At 34.7% G+C, this 21,459-nt stretch overlaps 2 protein-coding genes across 2 annotated transcripts; both read right to left on the bottom strand.

Annotated features, from left to right (window-relative positions):
- Positions 1–4,227: 4,227 nt before the first annotated feature.
- On the bottom strand, positions 4,228–10,201 carry LOTGIDRAFT_231775 (hypothetical protein). Its single transcript, XM_009054269.1, has 7 exons — positions 10,065–10,201; positions 8,581–8,969; positions 8,179–8,359; positions 7,469–7,607; positions 6,853–7,023; positions 5,665–5,806; positions 4,228–5,461 (listed from the first exon to the last, which is right to left on the bottom strand). The coding sequence occupies exons 1-7, from the start codon at positions 10,166–10,168 to the stop codon at positions 5,232–5,234; spliced, it is 1,356 nt and encodes a 451-aa protein (XP_009052517.1). The 5' UTR covers positions 10,169–10,201; the 3' UTR covers positions 4,228–5,231.
- A 4,690-nt stretch (positions 10,202–14,891) lies between these two features.
- Positions 14,892–18,376, bottom strand: LOTGIDRAFT_159788 (hypothetical protein; the record flags this gene model as incomplete). Its single annotated transcript, XM_009054268.1, has 3 exons — positions 14,892–15,262; positions 17,709–17,876; positions 18,265–18,376. The coding sequence occupies 3 exons, from the start codon at positions 18,374–18,376 to the stop codon at positions 14,892–14,894; spliced, it is 651 nt and encodes a 216-aa protein (XP_009052516.1).
- Between the last annotated feature and the right edge of the window lie 3,083 nt (positions 18,377–21,459).

Genomic DNA, 21,459 nt, shown 5'->3' with positions numbered 1-21,459 from the left:
GGATGTGGTTGAGTCATGATTGTGATTGAATCATGATTGTGGTTGAATCATGTCTGTGGTTGAATTATGATTGTGGTTGAATCATGGCTGTGGTTAAATCATGATTGTTGTTGAATCATGATTGTGGTTGAACCATGGCTGTGGTTAAATCATGGTTATGATAGAAACCTGATTGTGGTTGAGTCATGATTGTGATTGTGGTTGAGTCATGATTGTGATTGAATCATTGTTGTAGTTGGCTCATGATTGTGGTTGATTCATGATTGTGGTTGATTCATGATTGCGGTTGATTCATGATTGAATTGTGATTGTATTTGATTGTTTTGAGACGAGTCTCTATGAAAGCAATGGCCAAAGTCACAGATTTGAGGTAGAGTTATGTTTGTGGTTAATTTTCGATTATGATTGACATTGAATCATGAAGTAGGTTGAATCATTTTGATTTTTAAGGAATTTAAATGTGGGTTGTATACCAGTCATGTATGAGCAGTGAAACTATTGACTTTCAGACCTTTGGATATAGGTCCAGTGTGACTCAACGACTCTGATATTATAAAGACATTGAACAAAACTATTTATTTTTTTTTAATGCACTCAAATTGTAATATATATTGTTATCACCACCAATGTCTGTCTGTCTGTCCATACACTTGTGCTTGGCAGAGTTAAAATTGAATGTTAAAGTCACAGTTTCGCCATCCATTTTACCAATTATACTTAGTCTCTGCAAGGGAACTTTTTAGCCAAGTTAATGAGTAATAGTGTTCACAGCTCAGCATCGAAATTTGAGTCTTCAAACCCATGTGCGTTTGGAATTATCCGCGTTTGAAAGTTATAATTACCAGTCATTTCTTGAGACTATGTCAAATACAGAAAAAACATGTAGAAATAGAAAGAGAATTTCCTAATTAGAGGTTTTCTACATTTCTAATACTTCTGAAGATTATTTACATATTATATTCAAGACAGAAAATGGCGAATCTGTCCCTTTAAGATGAAATCAATTTGAAAATCAATTTGTTCTGGAAATAATTATTACTCAATAAATTTCATAAAACAAGTATCACTCTCTCTTCTGACAGAAAACAAAGAAAGGGAATCAATAGAATTTTGCGATGACCAAACAATTTAAACTTGGTTTAATGTTATGTCTATTCTAAGAGATATAGTATAACTTTAACAAAAAAAAACAGAAAAGAAAAAAGAACGAATTTTAATAATTTGATTTTCAAGTTATTTTGAAGCTGGGGCATTCACCCTGTTTAATATCACCCTAACTCCAAACCAGCAATATTCATATGGCCCAGTACAGGTTTGAAATACACTGCTCTTGTCAGATGAAGATTGTAATTAAATATTGTAAAAAAAATCTCCGGACTTTTTATCATCAATTTCACTGTTAATATTATTACTACATTGTATTACTATATATAGAGTTATAATTTCATTTCTTATCCCGCTCCTTTATTATTGGTAAATTATATATTTTTTAAAGATGGGTTCTTTTATTTTCATTTATAAAAATAAAAATGCTAAAAACTTATATGAATAGAAAGTAGAGGTGTTCCAATGACTTGGAAAATTACCAGTTTGTCTCACATGTCCATAATTTATTCATAATTATAGCAAAATTAGAAGATAATTTCCAGCAGAATTCCAATGAGTGACCGATCAAGAAAGGTCAAAAAGTCTTTTTTGTTTATCCAGACTGTACATACATGGACATTTATGATTGGTTAAAACTCTTAATTACATACAATATAAGAAAAATTATGATATGATCATGATATAATCAAATAGTTTGCTTAATTTGACACTAAAAGATAAGGAAACCCATCTTTAAATGTTTTGAGCACAGTTATATTAGTCGCTTTATTAAGGTTTGAAATAAGCTGCATCGAGGTCTGATATATGTAATATTAAAAGTGTTCACAATTCAGAATAATTAGGCCTAGTTCATAAATCGATCTTCTGTCGTATTTAAAATGTTCATTTGCCACGTGAAAAGTTCGAAGTTTGATATAATAATAAGATATTTTTGTTAGAACTACATATATATACTGTATGAATCAATTGAGATCTGAATGATTTGGGTCAACATATGAACTAGGACTAAGAAATCTTGCAAAATATACAGAAGTCAAGCGTACTTTGTTTATATATTTTAAAGAAATATCATTATTATTTAAATATTTGTTTTTCCAACTGTGAAAGCTCTATTTCAGCTATTTGTTGTTTCATTAATGCTAAAGTACCGTATACGTTCTAATTGAAGTCCCTGCCCTAATAAACGCCCCCCCCCCATTCTTTCTGTTCCAAGGGAAATCTTTTTACTCCAGTTATAATATACTAAACAATAAATCCTGTCAGATGACAACTAGCGGTTATGAATTAATACTATGTAGGTAGGGATGGGAAATCGGTTAAAAAATCATGATTGATTAATCTATCAATTGAAAACTGTTTGATCCTGTTTACCATTGGACTGAAAAAATGCAGCGACCCAAGCTTCAATTAGAGTGAATACGATATTTAATTCTTAAATTACAGAAGAACCAGACACCAACTTTTGATTTCTAAAAGTGATAGGCAAAGTATAGTAAAATAGACTTATAGTTAAAACAAGACAACTGTATGACTTCAACTAATACTCATTTTATTTGCTCACTAAATGGAAACTGCTATTTTTTGGCTTGTTTGTCCATATATATGTACAATTATTTTTAATGGTGATGTTCACTTATATTTTAGACGAGAATTCAGATTGACTTATGTGTTTTCCACGGGACGATTTTGTTCATGCAAAGTGATTTTTTTCGTACAGGCGCATGCGTATTGATAAGAATTTTGAGTATTTGCAGCAAGAAAAAAGTCGAAGAGATCACAAAAGGTGTTCCAATCACATGCTAGAACTCGGCTAAGAACATCAACGTCATGATCAAAATTAAAATATCGATAACTTCGATCTTAGATGACAGTGGAAATGAAAATTCGCTAAGCTTAAACCATAAGACGAACATTTTTGCTATGCGCAACAAAAAATCACCCTGTTAAAAACTGCTTCTAGGGAATATTAAGTTTTTTTTATAATCATGGAAGATTATTTTTAAATGAAGGAAAATGTTTCTAAATTTTATTTGTTTTTATTCAAATTTTTAAATTCAAGTAAAGAAATGTTCAGCAATTTTCAGTGTTTATATTTAGTTCTATATTTATGATACATGTTTTAACTTTATTAATGATAATTTTTTTTTCTTTATTATATTTTTTCCACATCCATCATTAAAGTAATTTTTCTATAAATTTTGTTGTTTGATTTAGAACACATCTCAATGGTCCAATAAAAGGGGCGTCACTCTAGACCGAGACCTGTGATATTATATACGACAAAGAACTAGGATTCAAACAGCATGTACCTGAACAATTAATTTCCCCTTGTATACATAGCAAATTTTAATCATGGATACTGAAGTTGCTCTTCGTGTTAAACTCCTAACAGACAAAATGGATCAGACATTGGCAATATCTGAAAAGGTTGACTCATCTCCCGACGGCTCCCAGTCCAGAGTTCAGGCCTATTCCGGTGATAATGTTCCAAATCATCACCACCGGCAGACAAATTCTTTCAGGCCTCGACCTCAAGAGGTCTTTCCTACGGATCACACTTCCACGTTTGGAATTAATGGCTGCCCTGATTACAGCACCCCACATGAAGTACGTCCAGTCTTTTATTGATATTGAAGTTCACAAGATTACATGTTGGACAAGCAATTCATCTTCTCTACACCGGATCAGAGACTTGGCATCGCAATGGAATCTATTTGTCTCAAATCGTGTTCAAGAAATCCAGTTCTTATATGAACTGGAGGTATTGTACGAGTGCCAGTAATCCGAGTGATTTGGTCACAAGAGGAGTCACAGCTGAAAATCTAATCAACCAGCAATTATGGTGGCATGGTCCCCAATGGTTACAGCTGACAAATAATAACTGTTTTACATGTTGGAGGAAGGATTCACAAGTTATTGCTCAGTTGTGGTGTAGACGGCAATACATTTTACATACACTTTCTATGAACGTCAAGCTGTTGGAGAAGGATTCACAAGTTATTGCTCAGTCCAATTAAATTGCCACCTGGGCATACTTTTGTTTATTCAAAGTGTACATTCTCGGGAACTTCATGGAGAAATAAGAAATAGCAATGAGGAACATTGAATAAAAAGTCAATCCGCCTTCCATACAATTTATCTACGGCCATGTCTCATAAAAATCACTCAATAAAGGCACCCGCACACAGAGAAAATGGTGCAGCGCTCACCAGTTGTAGTGTAGACTAGAATACATTTTACATACACTTTCTACAAATGTCAAGCTGTTGGTATAATGTGCAGGGCACTATTGAAATATTGTTTGCGTCAAAAGTACATTAATATAATAATATATTCACAAAGCATTCCTCTATAAATGATTTACTAAAAACAAATTATATTAATTTATAGGAAATATTTCATTCAAGCATAAGTTATAATACAAACATGTTTTAATATTTACAAATTGCACTAATATAAACAAAATTACATAAAATAAAAGGTTGAAAAAATACCAGAAAGAGTATTATCATTTATATAAAAGTCAATGTATCATTCAGGGATAATTCCATTGGACACTTTAAATCGCTGGAACAATTCCTAATTTTACATAAAGATTACGCTCACATGAAATTGTCAGCGCACACAGCATATGTCCCATACAATTCTCGTGTTAAAGAGGAGATAACTCAAGTCATCTTAGAAGTGAATGATAATGAATAAAAGGAGAAGAAGGTTTATGTTTTAATATTTAGGAAATGACGAAAAAAATTAAGATAATATCAGGACACCTAATGTAATAAGCGCAGGTGAAAAACGGGGGTTTGATTTGAGTCTTAAACATAAATATATGAAGTACACCAGAAGTATTAAGACTATACTTCAAATCTACCTCAAACTAGGAAATTTCACTCTTTTATTCCTATCTTCACTGGTTTCTCCCATGTCTGAATATCTGGACAATATATTAGAAATTGCGGTATGAGTAATCTAGAGAAATATGACTTGAAGCTCACCAAACCTTTTATCTAAATGGCATCAACGATTATTATAGAAATAAATATATGAACGACATGTTAACAGCTCTCCAAAATAATATACAGTGAAAGGGGTGGCTATGTGCTTAACCTAAGAATAATTGCTTACTAAGAAACCTTATTACATCTATATGCTTTGATTAAATCTTTAATAGGAGCTCGACAGACCGGGCAGTTCAACCCCCTGCGCTGTAAATCTTTTCCACATTTAAAGCAGAGGCAGATATGGCCACACTGGTACAGTACTACATCGGAGAAGTTGTCCACACAAATAACACATTTGTCATCCATGACGGGTCTGCTAGGTGTTGAGACAGGAATTGCTGATGCTCCTTGAGCTGTAAGAGAAGTAAGTAACACATTAGTACATAAGTTCTAATAAGCATGGATAATAACGGTCGGTCTCATTGATGTGCCAATTCTGTACGAGTCAGTCGTCATCAATCCATTGAAACATCAACTCGATATTTTTATAATTTCTATCAAATGTTATTGTAGTGTTTCCCCTCCCCCGCAAACACACAAAAAGAAAAATACATACCATTATTGATGGCAGCAGCGACTTCCTGTCTGATAGCTCTCTGGATGTCTGTTTGTAGTTCAAAACTTAATTTTAACATATTCTTCATCTCCTCCATCTCAGATCGCAGTTTGGACAGTTCTCTACTTAGTTTCAGATTACTCTGAAAATGATATATTCAAAATGCACGTGTAATTTATATAGGTCAAACTCCATACTCGAGGATCGTAGTGAAAGTTGCACCTGGAGCTATGTTAAACAGCATTTGAAACATGAATAGATGCGGTGATCATTTTTGTTCATCCTTATTTAGATAGTTTATGTATGATAAAGGGGACAGCAAGTCAAACAAATTCGGTTGTTGCTGTAAGAATTGAAATTAGAAATGTCAAACAATGTTATTGCAATTTTGGAAAACAATTCATTAAAATGATTAAATGGTAATTAAGGATAAGATTGCTCGGTAAGGATATCATGAGCACGTTCATTCAATGCATTGACCTAATTACTTGGTGATAAGGTTATCATGAACACGTTCATTCAATGCATTGATCTAATTACATGGTGATAAGATTGCGCGTTAAGGTTATCATCAACACGTCCATTCAATGCATTGATCTAATTACATGGTGATAAGATTGCGCGTTAAGGTTATCATCAACACGTTCATTCAATGCATTGATCTAATTACATGGTGATAAGATTGCGCGTTAAGGTTATCATCAACACGTTCATTCAATGCATTGATCTAATTACATGGTGATAAGATTGCGCGTTAAGGTTATCATCAACACGTTCATTCAATGCATTGATCTAATTACATGGTGATAAGATTGCGCGTTAAGGTTATCATCAACACGTTCATTCAATGCATTGATCTAATTACATGGTGATAAGATTGCGCGTTAAGGTTATCATCAACACGTTCATTCAATGCATTGATCTAATTACATGGTGATAAGATTGCGCGTTAAGGTTATCATCAACACGTCCATTCAATGCATTGACCTAATTACTTGGTGATAAGATTGCGCGTTAAGGTTATCATCAACACGTCCATTCAATGCATTGACCTAATTACTTGGTGATAAGATTGCGCGTTAAGGATATCATCAACACGTTCAATGCGCAATGACCTATAAGTATAAGTTTCCAGTGCAAAAATATGAAAATAATTCAACAAGCACATGTATTCAATGACCTACTTACATGATCATAAGGTACAGCTTGAGCTGTGAAGCTGGTAACAGAAATATCATCAGACACGTCATCAGCTGGATTGCCGATTCCCAAAATTCTAAAATCATTTCGTCTGATACCAGTGGGCTCAAGTGATCGGATGATTTCAGCAACTTCGGCTCCGTTTTCAGGAACACGATTCTAAAAATTGAAAAATTGAATTGAAAATATGTCGACAACCGCGAAAATGAAACACTATAATAGACAATCAATACAATCAATGGACTGAAGTGGTTTGGGGCCCGTCTCCCGGGAAACTTGTCTTTAACATACCTCTCTGCAAGTCAATTTAATGCCTGTTTATTTAATATGGAATATTTAAAGATTGTCAGTCTGTAGTAAATGCTATTTCACTCATTTATATATTACTGGTTCCTACGTTTGATTATAATTTAATACTTTGGTAGGGGTGTGGCCTGTAGACTTGGTTTAACCAGTGCTTTTGATAGTTGAGCCACTGCTTAAGAGGTAGGTTTAGGTTATCATAATCCAAAAATTCTCATTATAATAAAAAAAAACCTAGCCACTTAAGATAATTTTGATGCCAAGGACTAACGTGTGGCCTGAAAAGAGAACTTGTCTTTACCTGCATGGTGACTTCTAGAGTTGTTCTGAAAGCACCTTCTAATGTAGACGACACAATCCCCTGATGAACCAACTCTCTAATGTCATCAATCAGGTCGTTTTGATGAGTTTGGGAAATTGAACGAATATCATATATTGGTCTGAAATAATAATAAGACCAGGGTTCTGCTTGGTTCTTCTATTCCAGGCTCTAATAGTTATTTTGATAGTTGTCGGATGGAGTTGTTTACATCATATAACAAAAAATACAAGGGGTATATTATGGTATAACTCACTTCTTTAATAACAAAGCACATAACGTTTCAACACAATTTACACGTGTCGGAAACGTTATGTGCTTTGTTATTAAAGAAGTGAGTTATACAATAATATACCCCTTGTGTTTTTGTTATATCTACTCTCCACTTCTAAATGTCGTTCAAATCTTGTCTACATCAGCCGACAACTTTCAAAATAGCTACCAGAGGCTGCAATACAGGCAAATGTTTTGGACTGGGTTTCGCCTTAGTCTAAAGTCTAAAATATACCCAAGTATGAAAAGAGATTTACTAATTTTTTTTCATAGCATTTGACAATTTGATGATATTCCTATCAGGGTTTCTGATTATATAAACCATAGACATGGTGACACTACCAAGTGTGTGGTCTCAATCCTTTCAATGATTCCGACCACAAAAATTTTACAAAGGTGGATAAAAAACTTTGACTAACGAGTTCATAGCTGATTGAACATCCGCTCTGGTAGCACTAGCCCTCGCCACGGCAGGGGATGAACTTCTTGGAGAAGTATTGTCTCTGTTGGTAGACTGTTGTACTGCTGTGGTTGGCGGTTGTGGTCTAGCTTCTGTCCTTGGTGAGGCTGAGGGACTTTCTTCGTCAGCGGACAAGTATTCTGAAACGTAGGAAAGTAAGGATTACATTTTTAACAATTTGAGATTCAATTTTGTTCATTTCTTATAAAAATTGTCGTATGTATATGCGTTTTTAGGGTATTAAAATTTGAAAGGCATTTCTCTTGGATCAGCTACATACGAAACCATTAGGTCGGGATAGTTTGCTTGACACAATGACAGAGTCATTGTCAGAAAGAATGTTGTCAGAAATGATACGAACCTGCATCGCTGTCATCATCTGAGTTGTCTTCTCTTTCTGAAATAGGTGGTGCACTGTCTCGAGGCTGGGCTCTGCGTCTAGGTTGGGGTACTGGTTGTTGGCGAGGAGCAGTCGTAATGTTACCACGTATGATATTCTCAAGTTGACGTCTGAATTGCTGCGATTGAAGCATCTGAGAAACCCGATGCTGCTCATACAATCCTTGCACCTCGACTACTACGGCTTCTGGACGATGTTCTTCCACATTGTCAACATTGCTTGGGACGTTTTCTGCAGAAGCAGAGGCTTGTATTCGTTTAGCAAAGAATTGATCTACTTGTTCCTTTCGACCTTGACCCGTAACTGGACGGTCGCCATGTTGGATCCTACGAAGCTCGTACATCAGCTCACTAAAATGAAAACACCAATTTGTTTTTCAGCAGACAGGTATTATTAATTTCTTTCTGGGGCTATTTTGGGATTGATTCGCACCATTATAAGGTTACAACACAAATACGACAGAGTCAATCCCAATGCAAAGATTTGTAAGGATCGGCCAACGTCCCCACTCAGACAATGATTAATTAAAGTGGGAGTAGATAATGTGGTGTGTTCGGGTGAGATTACCAAACAGTTAAAATCCGTTTCTACTACTGCATGCATTCGCCAATGTGTTTAACTTGATATCCGAATGCTTTGTTTCGTGTGTCTTCTGTTGGTTATTACACTTAACCATTCATGATCCGAAGAGATTCCTCTTTAAATTGTGTTCGTTGGAATCTTTACCCAATAGCCTTACACGTTGTCTTAAATTATTCATTATGAATCATTTTAAACTCGTGTTAAACAATTCAAGACAATATTTAACAATGCATATCCCAAAAATACCAAAACGAAGTAAGGAAATCTATTATTGAACACTGTATCTGATTGGTTTAATATTAAATAACCAAGAACATGAGATACATAACAATTTCGTCAGATCATAGAAAGCAAGTAGAGTCACCCGCAAATAAAATACGAAAAGAAACTTTCAGATTTGTATCGGGTTATGCTAACAAAATATTTTAATCTTTAAATAGTAATCAATGTATCAATATTGAAGAGTGATATATAAGTAGCGCCGGACAGGGCATGGTTACTCTCCTAAACACTTCTAGACACACTTTTCATTATGATATACTTACTCATGTGAAAAGTTCATTATCAACTACCAATATTTCGCTAAAACTTTGTTTAAGATTTCGGGTTTCGCGGTTCAAATCGTTAGTACTTGGTTTATTTATTCACTTATTCACTGGACACAGTCGCTGTACGGTAGCCAGACCTGAATGTTCGGAGGGACAGGTAATACATCCGGAGGTGCATGGTTATTTGTTTCGGGGTAGGGGGGCAGGGGAGAAATACATTTCTTCCCCCTGTAGCTACTGGCCTGCACAATCTCAATCTCACTGCCACACTGGACGCCGTGCCTCGTCCTTTCGCACCTTTAAAAAATAACTTACCTTCGTGATTTCTCCAAGAATTTTTGCATGGCATTGTCTTCCTCTTCCATTGTATTTTCAGAATTTGTATCAGGGTTTGTTTCAGGGATATTTGCTTCGGCCATTCTGCCCTTTTCCACCAATCTCCTCCTTTTATTGGTCTCTAATTGTGTTTATTTGAAGTTTCAATGTGTAACTTTCTAAATATAGTAAATGACTACATAGATCCTATAAGTATGAGATTACATTCAAGTCGATGGGAGTCAAAAGTTAAAATTTATTCAGAACAGTTTTGACCCGTACCGTGTGTTATGCTCCATTCGTCATTGTTTGTAATCGACAAGGAGATTCTAGGAAAAATTACTATTTTTAGTAAATTTCTCAGAAATTTCATGTCAAGCCTTTAGATTGGCTAAAATAAGGCTATATAAAAGAACGAATGAATGGTTGAATAATCATGAGTTTGTAAATACTCAATATGATATGGTAGTGTAAGATGTTATGGAAGACACTCTCCTACAGACGCATTGGCCTAGGGTTTAAATACAAGACAATGGTAAGATCGATGAAAATCCTTGCTCCCGAAGAGATTTACAGGATAAACAAAAACAAAATAAAGCATTCAGTCCAATATGGTCACTGAAAACTACAGACAACTATACTTGGTGCAATGGCAGTCTCATGTGGTCAGAATGTTCATACTTTAGGAATTTTAAACCTGCTTGAAATAGTCACCATGATTTTTCACATCGATTTGCAACATTCAAACGTCAGTGGTTTTTGCAATACAAGTTTTATGACGGAACTACTAGTACAACTAGTTAAGTTAATAATATCCAAGCTTTGTCATAAGGCGGTTAGTTTTAGTGTAATAGGAAGAACCACAGACGTCTGATTGAAAATTGGAATGTTGCAAATTGATGATATCAGTATTCCCAATATACAAGTTAAGAAAATCTCTTTACAGTCCATTTAAACTTTGAATTCTGAACATAAAACCTAATCATATTTTCAACAAGTCGATTAGCATTAAGTCAGTAGTTTTCAACCTGTTTTTGTATGTGACCCCAAATCGAATCAGCATGAATATGATGTCCCCAAATATCGAATCATATCTATGATTGGATACCAGGCACGTTCTCACATAGTTTGATAGTAATAATTCTCTGAGTACTCCTAGACAATTAATTAAGGATGGGTTTCCTAAATTTTTTAGTATCAAATTAAGCAAACTATTTGATTAATTAGTGTTTCTAATGAATTATCATGTATTCTTAATCATATCATTATTTTATTATTGTATATAATTAAGATTTTTTACCAATCATAAATGTCCATGTATGTACAGTCTGGATAAACAAAAAAAGACTTTTTGACCTTTCTTGATCGGCCACTCATTGGGATTCTGCTGGTAATTCTCTCCTAATTTAGCCAATTATGAATTGATTACGGACATGTGAGACAAACTGGTATTTTTCCAAGTCATTAGAACACCTGTACTTTCTATTCATATAAGTATTAAGAAGGGAACCCAGATTTAAGGCTGTAGTCATCATATGAGATGTTGTATATATTGTAGTTGGAAAGTTTTTATTTTTCACAGCATGTGACTGGCTGTGACTCATCAAATGTCCCCTAAGAAAAGGGGCAAATGTGCACACTTTGGGACATGCCTCTGTGGTTGAAAACCTACCCATTAAGTTATCAGTTATCATAGAAGCTTTCTCGCCATGTTTTTCTTTTAGATAATTAGAAAATAAAGGATATGAAAGATATGACAGTATAACCTATCAGTAGAATTTCTCCTATATTATCAATTTACACTCTAATTAGAAGAAATAATACTCGTATCTAGTACGACTAATGAGCAGGTGCTTTTCATTTTAAATTAAAGTTTTATCATTGTAAATCATTACGATCAATGAAGATGTCTATAATGTTGAGAGCTGCAGGGAATATCGGGTGCATATATTTGGCAGTGGCTCAAATACCATAGGGACATGTTGAACCGGGCCCTGAACCCTAAGGAGTCCCCCATCCCAGGAAAAAAAAAATACCAAAGTTTGTACACGTATCTAAAAGGCTAAGACAAATATAAAAGGGTTAACAACTGATGCTGGAGTTCTACAAAGAGTCATATTAAGTCTCCATTTAAGAAAATGAGGCCCTATGTCAGCCATGACTGTCTATGAGGGACCTAATACATGTAAATTACTAAATATGGGACAATCGAGTACCTGTGTCCTCAATCCTCTACTCAGACTACTCCCACAATCAGACAGACCATTAACAGGCATCCAGGAGAGACAGACACCTTCCGGGTGAAGAGCCCAAACCCATTTTAGTCCACGGGGCCCCAAGTCATCTAGTTCAGCCACTGATCTTTGGAGATCAAGATAAAAAAATTTTTAACGGTAAATTTTTTTCGGTTATTTCCCTTGGGCTGTGCTCTCATTCTAGCTAGGTTTTAATTTGTAAACAGTCTGTAAACCGAAAACAAGGCTTCTCCCTAACGTAAACCATAGCTACCCAATATTCTAATATCAGACAGTCACTATAGTGAGCTAATTTTCTCAACACAACTCATGAACTTGAGTAGATTTTATCATTAACAAATAAATCAAGTGATTATCATTCATTCATTAGTCAAGCACCATGTTTTTAAGCGGAAATGGAATGAAATGAATTGAGTGTTACGCCCTACTTGTCTTTAAGTGGAGAGGATAATATGTTTTTAACGCAAACAACGCTTTAATACCCAGCCAAATTTTCAATTAAAAAGTCTATCATCTATGTTCTGATATAACAAGTGAAGATGAGCCGTTGGTTCACTATAAGAAAGCTGACATGCGATTTGGAACACTGTTGAATCAAAACGATTTGGATAATTTAGTGAAAGATGGCTTATCTAAGAAAAGTGAAAGTAAATCAAACTGGACCGTGAATCATTTTCAATAATGGAGGGCACACAGAGAGGGACTAAATGTACAGCATTGTGCCATCCTAAACTTATCAAATGATAACTTAATATGTTCCTTGGATATTTTATAGCAGAAATGAAAAAGGTGGTGATTTAAAACCAAATATATTGTATGATATGAAATCATTATTTCAATCCAATATCATATACGCCAAAATGGTTGATTTCTTACATTGATGGATAATGGTGATTTTCGTGAAACGAAGGCTGTATTGGATGCAAAAATGAGAGATGTTTTATTTGTCCCTAAACAAATGTACTGATATTGTTTTTAAAGGGATTGTTAAGGGTTTTCAAGTCTTAGTATCGGGTACACTTGTACACATACATACGAATAGACTAGAAAACCTCTTACAACCTATCTTTGATGCTCTTGAACGAGTCGGATCAATTTGTTAGTCTGAAAAATATTTTGTATAATATTTACAAGCAAGCTATTTAATCGAAGACGAATGGTGGAACACATGTAATCTTGACGAGCAGTTCAAGGTTTATATTTATTTTGAATGAAAATAATAATAAAACTATTTAAAGCAACATCAATATTTCTTTAATGAAACTGTTTATTCGTCTATCTAATGAATGATGGGATTTACACGTGTTCAGGTGAGAATGAGGGGGTCAAAGGGTGAAAATAAACAAGATATACCAATTTCAATAATCCAGAATCTATTTTCTCCAAATGTCAAGGAGGTTCCAATCAAACCAGTCGAACACTTGAAATCATAATCTTTATCAGATATACCTGATGGTGTTACATCATCAGAATTTGTTATGTTCTGGCCAGATGGACACTATTCAACCAATTTCAATAAAATTGAGAATAATACATAAAGAATACAGCGTCAAACATAATAGAACGTGCCATTATTTCTAAAAAAGGAATTGGTGAAATGGGAAGGGGCGAAGTGGAAAGGGGGGAAGTGGAAAGGGGCTAAATGGGTAAGGGGAGAACTAAGAAAGGGACAAACTGGGAAGGGGCAATATGGGAAAACGGCGAAAAGGGAATATTATAGGAACGAATTATGAAGGGGCGAAATGGGAAGGGGCGATGTTGGAACACACTAATGGAAACGGTATCACAGGCATGGAAAGTTTAGTTATACAGCATGTAGCGTCGCCAGCATCTTGGAACTGGGAGGCAGATAGACTTAAGTTGTGAATCAAAATGCGGAAGCGTTGTGCGTTGTGGAAGCGTCACGAGCTCAAGCCTCTCATTTAGGGTGTGTGGGATTCCCTTCCACTCCCCCCCCCTATCTTAGTACCTTCCCCTGTTGTCCCTTGTTACTAAGTAACTAGCCCACACATGGTATTACTTTTCATGTACCCGATAGGTGACAACAAGGCGATATAAGATCTAACAATTGGACTCCTAATATATATTTAAGCGGGCATCTTTCCACCTGTACTTTAATTAATTTTTCATTCAGGTAGACTTATCAATTATAACAATGCTACACGACTCGTTACAGGTGTATTGTAAATATTGACATGGATGTTATCGTATAGCCTGATAAAGCTCTGTACACACTGCCACCATTTTTAACAATGGCGGATTGGCGATGGCTCCAGGTATTTTTTAAACTGATGGTGCAAAAGCACGACCAAACCTCTTCTGTCCCAGCCCCAGTTTACAGATTTACTGTTGGGCCGCTAATCGGTACCTCTGCTATTGCAGTCAAGGCATATGATGAAGTTCGTAATAGCTTAACATGACTTGATGCCCCCGATTTCACCGGTGATTTGTATCCTTTTTTAACCCAAACTTCAGGTTATTACCGATAGTAAAATATATATTAGATACATCATGATAAACATGTTTAATTCATAGAATTTTCCTGTTAGGGTATTTCTGAATAACCATCTTTTTATTCACAGACTTTTTCTGCTAAGGTATCAACCATTTCGTAAGGATTCTTCATGTTTTCAGGTATCTGATCGAGGGTAACGTTAAATAAATAACAATACCCATCTCCACTCCTATCATGACTTAATGTTACACATTCAATCCTCTCGGTACACCAATTTATACATTCGTCCCGAAATGAATCCAATGACACGAAGATGATTGGTTCTGGATAAAATTCACATCTTCTCCTGCCTTCTAGATATCCAGCAGTACAGTTGCTATCATTTTTACACTTTTCATCACAATTCTCCTGAACAGATAATATGATAGTCTTAAACGGCCTGGTTCCTAAAGTTGTCTCATTTGAGTACTTAAACTTGTACTTATATTCTGAAATATAAATTAGTTTTAGATAAATTCTATTGAGTAATACGGTGGCTCACATACGACATTTTCTACTTTTTATTTTGAATTAAAAACTTTTTTTTTACTTGGTGAAAATATTTTGAATTAAAAACTAATAACTAATATAAAAACCTAATGTTCACCTATTTTAAAATAATTATCACCTAGGTGACAATTAGAGTATTTAATTCAAAATTACAGGAATTATCACCTAATTTTCACCTCGATGGAAATAATTATCACCTAGGTGAAAATTAATGTTTTTAATTTAAAATTAAAAGTGAAATATGTCGTATGTGAGCCACCGAGTAAAGAATATTTACAACTAATAAGTCAAATTATCACACTATGTTTTAATAATTTTATAAAGTGTACGCCAAACCAGGGTATATTTTGAAAAACAGTTCAAGAAATTTAATACAAGTTGGATCAAAATTAGAGATCTGCTGAATCGACAGTCTAGATCTGAAACAGCATCCTATCTAAAGCTGTGTTATTCCGCAAGGGATCTTTGCAGATAGATAACCAGTTCTCAGTATCATAGATTTATTGAGAAGAAAACGAGGTAAAAAGCTGAAACAAACATAAAACACAATGTTACACATACTGACAATACAAAGGCTAAACAGTTCTCATATTGACTCAATATAACGGTAAGTTATGCAATGAAAACACTCAAAATATAGCGATGTTTACATAAAATACTTGCTCAGACTGTCTCTCCAAAAACCATCAAAGTGCACTTTATCGCAGAAATATCAATGCATAATACAAATATAATCATTATAGAACACAATCCTACTCACACTTTGGTTTACCAACGATGGATGACATAGAAAAAAGGTGGATTGAATCCAAAACAATAAAAGCAACAACAGTCTGATTTCTACCGAAAATAGAAAGTGAAAATGAAAGTAGACTAAATATTGATCTTTTATCCGAAACGAAATTTACCAAAATAAGTTTGAAAACGATAATTAACTATAACAATGTTACAGAAATATATTGAAAGTTGATAAGCATGTGATAATATTATATAATAACAGAAACATAAATAAGGAGACGGCATATGTGTAAAGAGACTTTGTAAATATATGAAATGAAATGAATGGAGTTTTACGTCCTACTTTTCTGCACCATATGGGCTAATGAAGACGGGCAACGTCATTTCCAATTGTCAAGGAATCTTTAACGTGCACAGCCTGTAGCACACGGGGCCTCGGTTTATTGTCCCATCCGAACGACGAAACGCGTTTTCCATGTCAGCCCCTCTTACCTGCATCGCTGACAGGGGGAAACCGTGTTGATAAAAAGGCTTTGTAAAGACGTTACTGTAAATCAATTCTTGAACCGTTAGAGGGATATCTTGGCTAATCTGGTTTTTTAGAAAAAACATGAATTTGATTGTCAAGGAAGCAATATTAAAATAATATTATATTTTACCTTCGCACGTTGTTTTATTAATCCAATCTCCATTTTCTCCACATGTCAATGTTCCAATCAAACCATTTTTGGCGAAACCAGTGGAACATTTAAAATTATAATCTTTACCAGATACACCTGATGGTGTTACATCATCAGAATTTGTTATGTTCTGGCCGGATGGACACTCTACAACCAATTTCAATAAAATTTAGAATAATACATAAAAACTAAAGCGTCAAACATAATAGAATGTGCCATTATTTCTAAAAAAGGAATTGGTGAAATGGGAAGGGGCGAAGCTGAAAAGGGAGGAAGTGGAAAGGGGCTAAATGGGAAAGCGGAGAAATAAGAAAGGTACAAACTGGGAAGGAAGCGTCAAGAGAAATAAAAAAAATAACAACTTTATACTGAATAACAAGGATATTTGTCACATTTTTTTCAGAATTCAGTCAACCAGACACAGTTCTTCTCTGAGTTCTAGTTTCCAGTAAGCTTGTATCTTATGATTAAGCGAAGTTAATTTAAAGGGGCAATCCGCTTTCTTTGGTAAAATACTTTCATTATCAAAAACGTCATAACTTATATCTGAAAATATTTCTAAAATATGCTATTTATATCTACGGGATCAAACTGAATTTGTTTATTATATTGTTAATTAAGCAATTTGACCGAGTTTCGGTGATTGATTTTATAATGGCTCGTTATATTTAGTTGAAATCTTTAGAAAACGTAAGAGACATATTTCTCTAAAATACGGCGTTTATTTTACTCAAATCGTACAGTAGTTTTCTAACAGCTTGCAAAAACATAACGAATTTTAAAAGTTACGTAACCTTTTACAAGCTTTGGTGTACAAAAATTAACGTTTGAATTTTTTGTAGTTAAAAATTTTAGATACGTTATAGGATACATTTCTATGGATTTTGGTTTATAGTTTTCACAAATTTGAGCCAAAAACAAAACAAAACAAAAAAGCGGAATGATCTTAAAGTAATTGAGGATTTACCAGTTGGTACGTTACGTTGACATGATGGTTCCAAACACCATTCTCCTTTTTTACAGCTAGTTTGGACTAGTAATTGGTAACCTTTTCGGCATTTAAAACGTTTATTTTCCTCACAGCTATCTCTTTGTATCCATTCAGCGTTCTCAATCAGATCATACTTTTTACAAACTACAAGTAATAATATTATATATTAAAGTGTTAAAGCAATTTAATCTTGTAAATATCGGCTTCGCTATCAGATTATGGTAGTGCTGAATTTCGGCTACCTGTAATATTTATATCTTTTGGTGTTTATGCAATGCTCCCATGATGTTATGCCATGGTGGTCGTACTGAAACAGTTTTTTACTGTAGATCAGTGCTTCTCAACCCTCATGACCAAATCGATCCCCCTCTCCCATTTTTTCTCCGCCATTCAACCCTAAAGCATCAAATAACTTTAAGAATATTACACCCCCTCCCAAACTCCATCCCCCATTCCCTCTCATTCCAAATTTTACTCCGACTGTCTAGAATTTCAAATTCATCCCTGCTGTAGATGTTGTTCTAATACTTACCGGGTTTTCCCCAAAACTTTTTCATGATATTGGGTTGGCGTCGAGGACTGGCCAGTGTTAAGGATCCAGTCCATAACACGACCACTACTAGCATCAGATTAGCAATACACATCATTTGTCTTGATGATTCAGGTTTGTGATTAACAGTGATTCGTGTGAGTATATATAGAAGATCAGAAGAAAGCTTGGGTTGATTTATCAGATTGAACGGAAACCGATATTTTTTTAATAGTTCTGTCCTGGTGTATTACTAACATCTGGCAACTAGAATGTTCATGAACACACTTTTCTCCTAATAAAGAATAGGTTTATAACATCGATCGCTCGAAAACAGGTATTCTTGTTAACATTTTTAAATATCAAATTTTATCTCAAACACGTTATGTGATGAAATCGATTATTGTCGCTTAAAGTGGGCGGAGCTTAGCAGATCTCCTCCTCTGCAAACTTTTTTATGTGAAGGTAACTGATGGAAACAATCGCTTCATCATTTCATTTTGTAGAAATATTTGTTACTATCTTATTGGCGACGAATGTCTGATTAATGTAATTTTGAGATTTGTTGTTTATACAAGTAAAGGTTCTCTGAATTTTGTCATAAACCATGGTTCTCGCCTTTTTGTCGTGCACGATGAAGTGTTGATAAGACTACCCGGCAGTCATTGTTTCCAAAATTAGGTCAAATTGATTTCGGCAAACGAAATGATGAGTGTGCTAAAACGATTACTTGCTGGGGAACAGATCTGTTAAGCTCCGCCTACTTTAAATGACAGGGGAGTGTCTCTACCTTAACAATAATCTATTTCATCACTTATAGGACCCACGCAATTAATATTGTATTTAGAAATCGTCTTTCTCCCTCCTTTAGAAATCCTCTTTCTCCCTCTCTCTTGGGGGTTTTACATGCCTATTTTTGACTAATTTTTGGTGTAGATTTGAAATTTGCATTTTCTTTCAGATTTTGTGAGATAGATTTTCATGCGGAATGATAAATCTAAAAATAGTTGTTTAGTGTGCAGTGACAGTCAAGCAGATGTTGATAAAATGTAGTGGTCTACTTTCAGTTTGGCTAGCTCAAGATTTTCATGGTCATTATATATTGTATTTTTGTCCAGAAACTAAGTATTGGCCAGGCTTTCATGTGACATGTTGGAAAGTTTTCAACGAGATTTATGGAAAAAGTTATAAAAGGCTGAAGTTTGAGATTTAACATGGAAACAGATGGCACAATAATTACCGGTCTGAGTCCTTAACATGTATGAAATAACATTTATTATTTCAGAGTAAGCAAATAAAACAATAATTACTTATATTCTTTTTCTATATTCTATCCTGATGTACTTCCGACGACAACTGGTTACTAGAATTTGAAAAACAACGTGGGTTATTTTAATAATTCGATTGAACGGAAACCGAAAACATGGTATTTGATATTTTTTGAATTAATTGTTTCCCGACGACAATAACTAGAAATTTATTCTGATCCAGAGAGTAATATATCTAGAGGGTATGGTCTTTCTTTAGTTGCCGTAATGAAATCGGTCGGTCGTCTGAATATTTTCATGGGGACAATCCATTTTTTGGACTTGCCCACCCCCACTATAGTAGCTATAAAATGAGCCCGAATACCTTGACATTGTTTCCAACAGTTATTAGATAATCTAACCAAAACAAACCAACGACTACCATTCGACTACCAATCAACAAGAAATACCATGATCAGAACTAGTTTGGAGGAATGAAGTGGATCGAGTAACTCACGCCACACCATCCAGGGCCGAGTTTCACCGCCATGTCATTCGACCCGACCAGATCTAACGAAGAATCAACAACCAAACCAACACCACAGAATCAACCAATTTGAACCAATCCAACTACCAACTACTACGACTACCAACAACTACCTAACTCGCTGGAAGCGAACGTTAACTTGTCACCTACCTACCTACCTTGACATTGTGATGATGACCAATCAATGTGTCAAAGTAAAGACAATATACGCCTGGCATATACAAAATATAGTGGAGACAGCGTTACAGGCATAAACATTTTAATCATACAACCTGTAGCGGCGCCAGCCTCTTGGAAATGGGAAGGCAGATAGACTTAAGGAAGAGACGATTGTCGGTGCTAAGATGCAGTTGGGTTGTGGAAACGTCATAGGCTCAAATCTCTAATGTGGGGTCTGCGGGATTTTCCTCCACTAGAAAATTTTGTGCATTGTGTAACACATTTCGGGTCAAAAAAGTATAAAAATCATATTTAAGTTTCCCCTCTCCACCACCCCACGTGCCCTCAATGGCAAAGCCACTCTATACTACGGTGGCTCATATTTCACTTTTTATTTTAAATATATATTAACTTGGTCAATAAGAACCCACCCAGTGCTATAACTATACAATAGTTTACAATCCAATAAATCCAAAACTATGTAATTATCCTTAAAACTTTTAAATAATTGAAAGATGCTAAGAAGGTTTTTTTTTCAATAATGACATCGTTTTCATTATTTGGATTTATCGTATTATGCAGAAATGCTGTTGTATAGATGTGACAGTGGGAGTCCACTAATGAAAACTCTTATTGACCAAGTTTGAGAAGTTAAATTTTATGAGCATTCTAATAGATAGTATCCCTTTAACATTTTACAAGGTATATTTTAATGGATAGAATAAAAAAATGTAGAATTCGGTCGGTGCGTGCTGTTACTATGTAGTGTGCATGTACGTATTTTGACTAGTAATTGGGAAATACAGTGTTTGGTATAGGGGATATTGTATTACTTTGTGTTACTATATATAAAATCTATTATTACATGTACTGTATCTTCACAGTATATTACCTTTCCTGTCTTACACACAAAACACCACAAATATCAGACCACTTTTAATTTCTCCGTCCTCACATTTCCGGTTAAAATAGAAGAAGATCTCATGCGGGAATATCAAGTGAAAATTACGGACATTAAAAAATTGTCCACAATTTATTTTTCTTCAGGGATCATTTATATCTTTATCATTATTCAAAAACTATCAGTGCTGCCTTGAAGTTGGTATTCAAATATACAATAGGCAAATTTGTGCAACAGCTTTTTGATATTTGTGGCAGGGTTTCTCAACTAGTTTGCTTGCATTCGGCAGCCCCACGTACTTGCTGTGAATTCGGCTATGCATTCGTCAAATCTCAGTAGTTTCC

This window comes from Lottia gigantea (genome assembly GCF_000327385.1).
Source record: "Lottia gigantea unplaced genomic scaffold LOTGIsca_21, whole genome shotgun sequence".
Lineage (NCBI taxonomy): Eukaryota > Metazoa > Mollusca > Gastropoda > Lottiidae > Lottia > Lottia gigantea.
This window is presented reverse-complemented; position numbering and strand designations above follow the sequence as displayed.

Bases quoted from the DNA above. Each gene is read 5' to 3' on its own strand.
- LOTGIDRAFT_231775 (XM_009054269.1), bottom strand. From the start codon at position 10,168: ATGGCCGAAGCAAATATCCCTGAAACAAACCCTGATACAAATTCTGAA. The intron at 7,608-8,178 runs GTTAGTCAAAGT...TTATTATTTCAG, and splicing joins GTTCAATCAGCTATGAACTC to ACCAATATATGATATTCGTT. The intron at 5,462-5,664 runs GTATGTATTTTT...CTTCTCTTACAG, and splicing joins CGCTGCTGCCATCAATAATG to CTCAAGGAGCATCAGCAATT.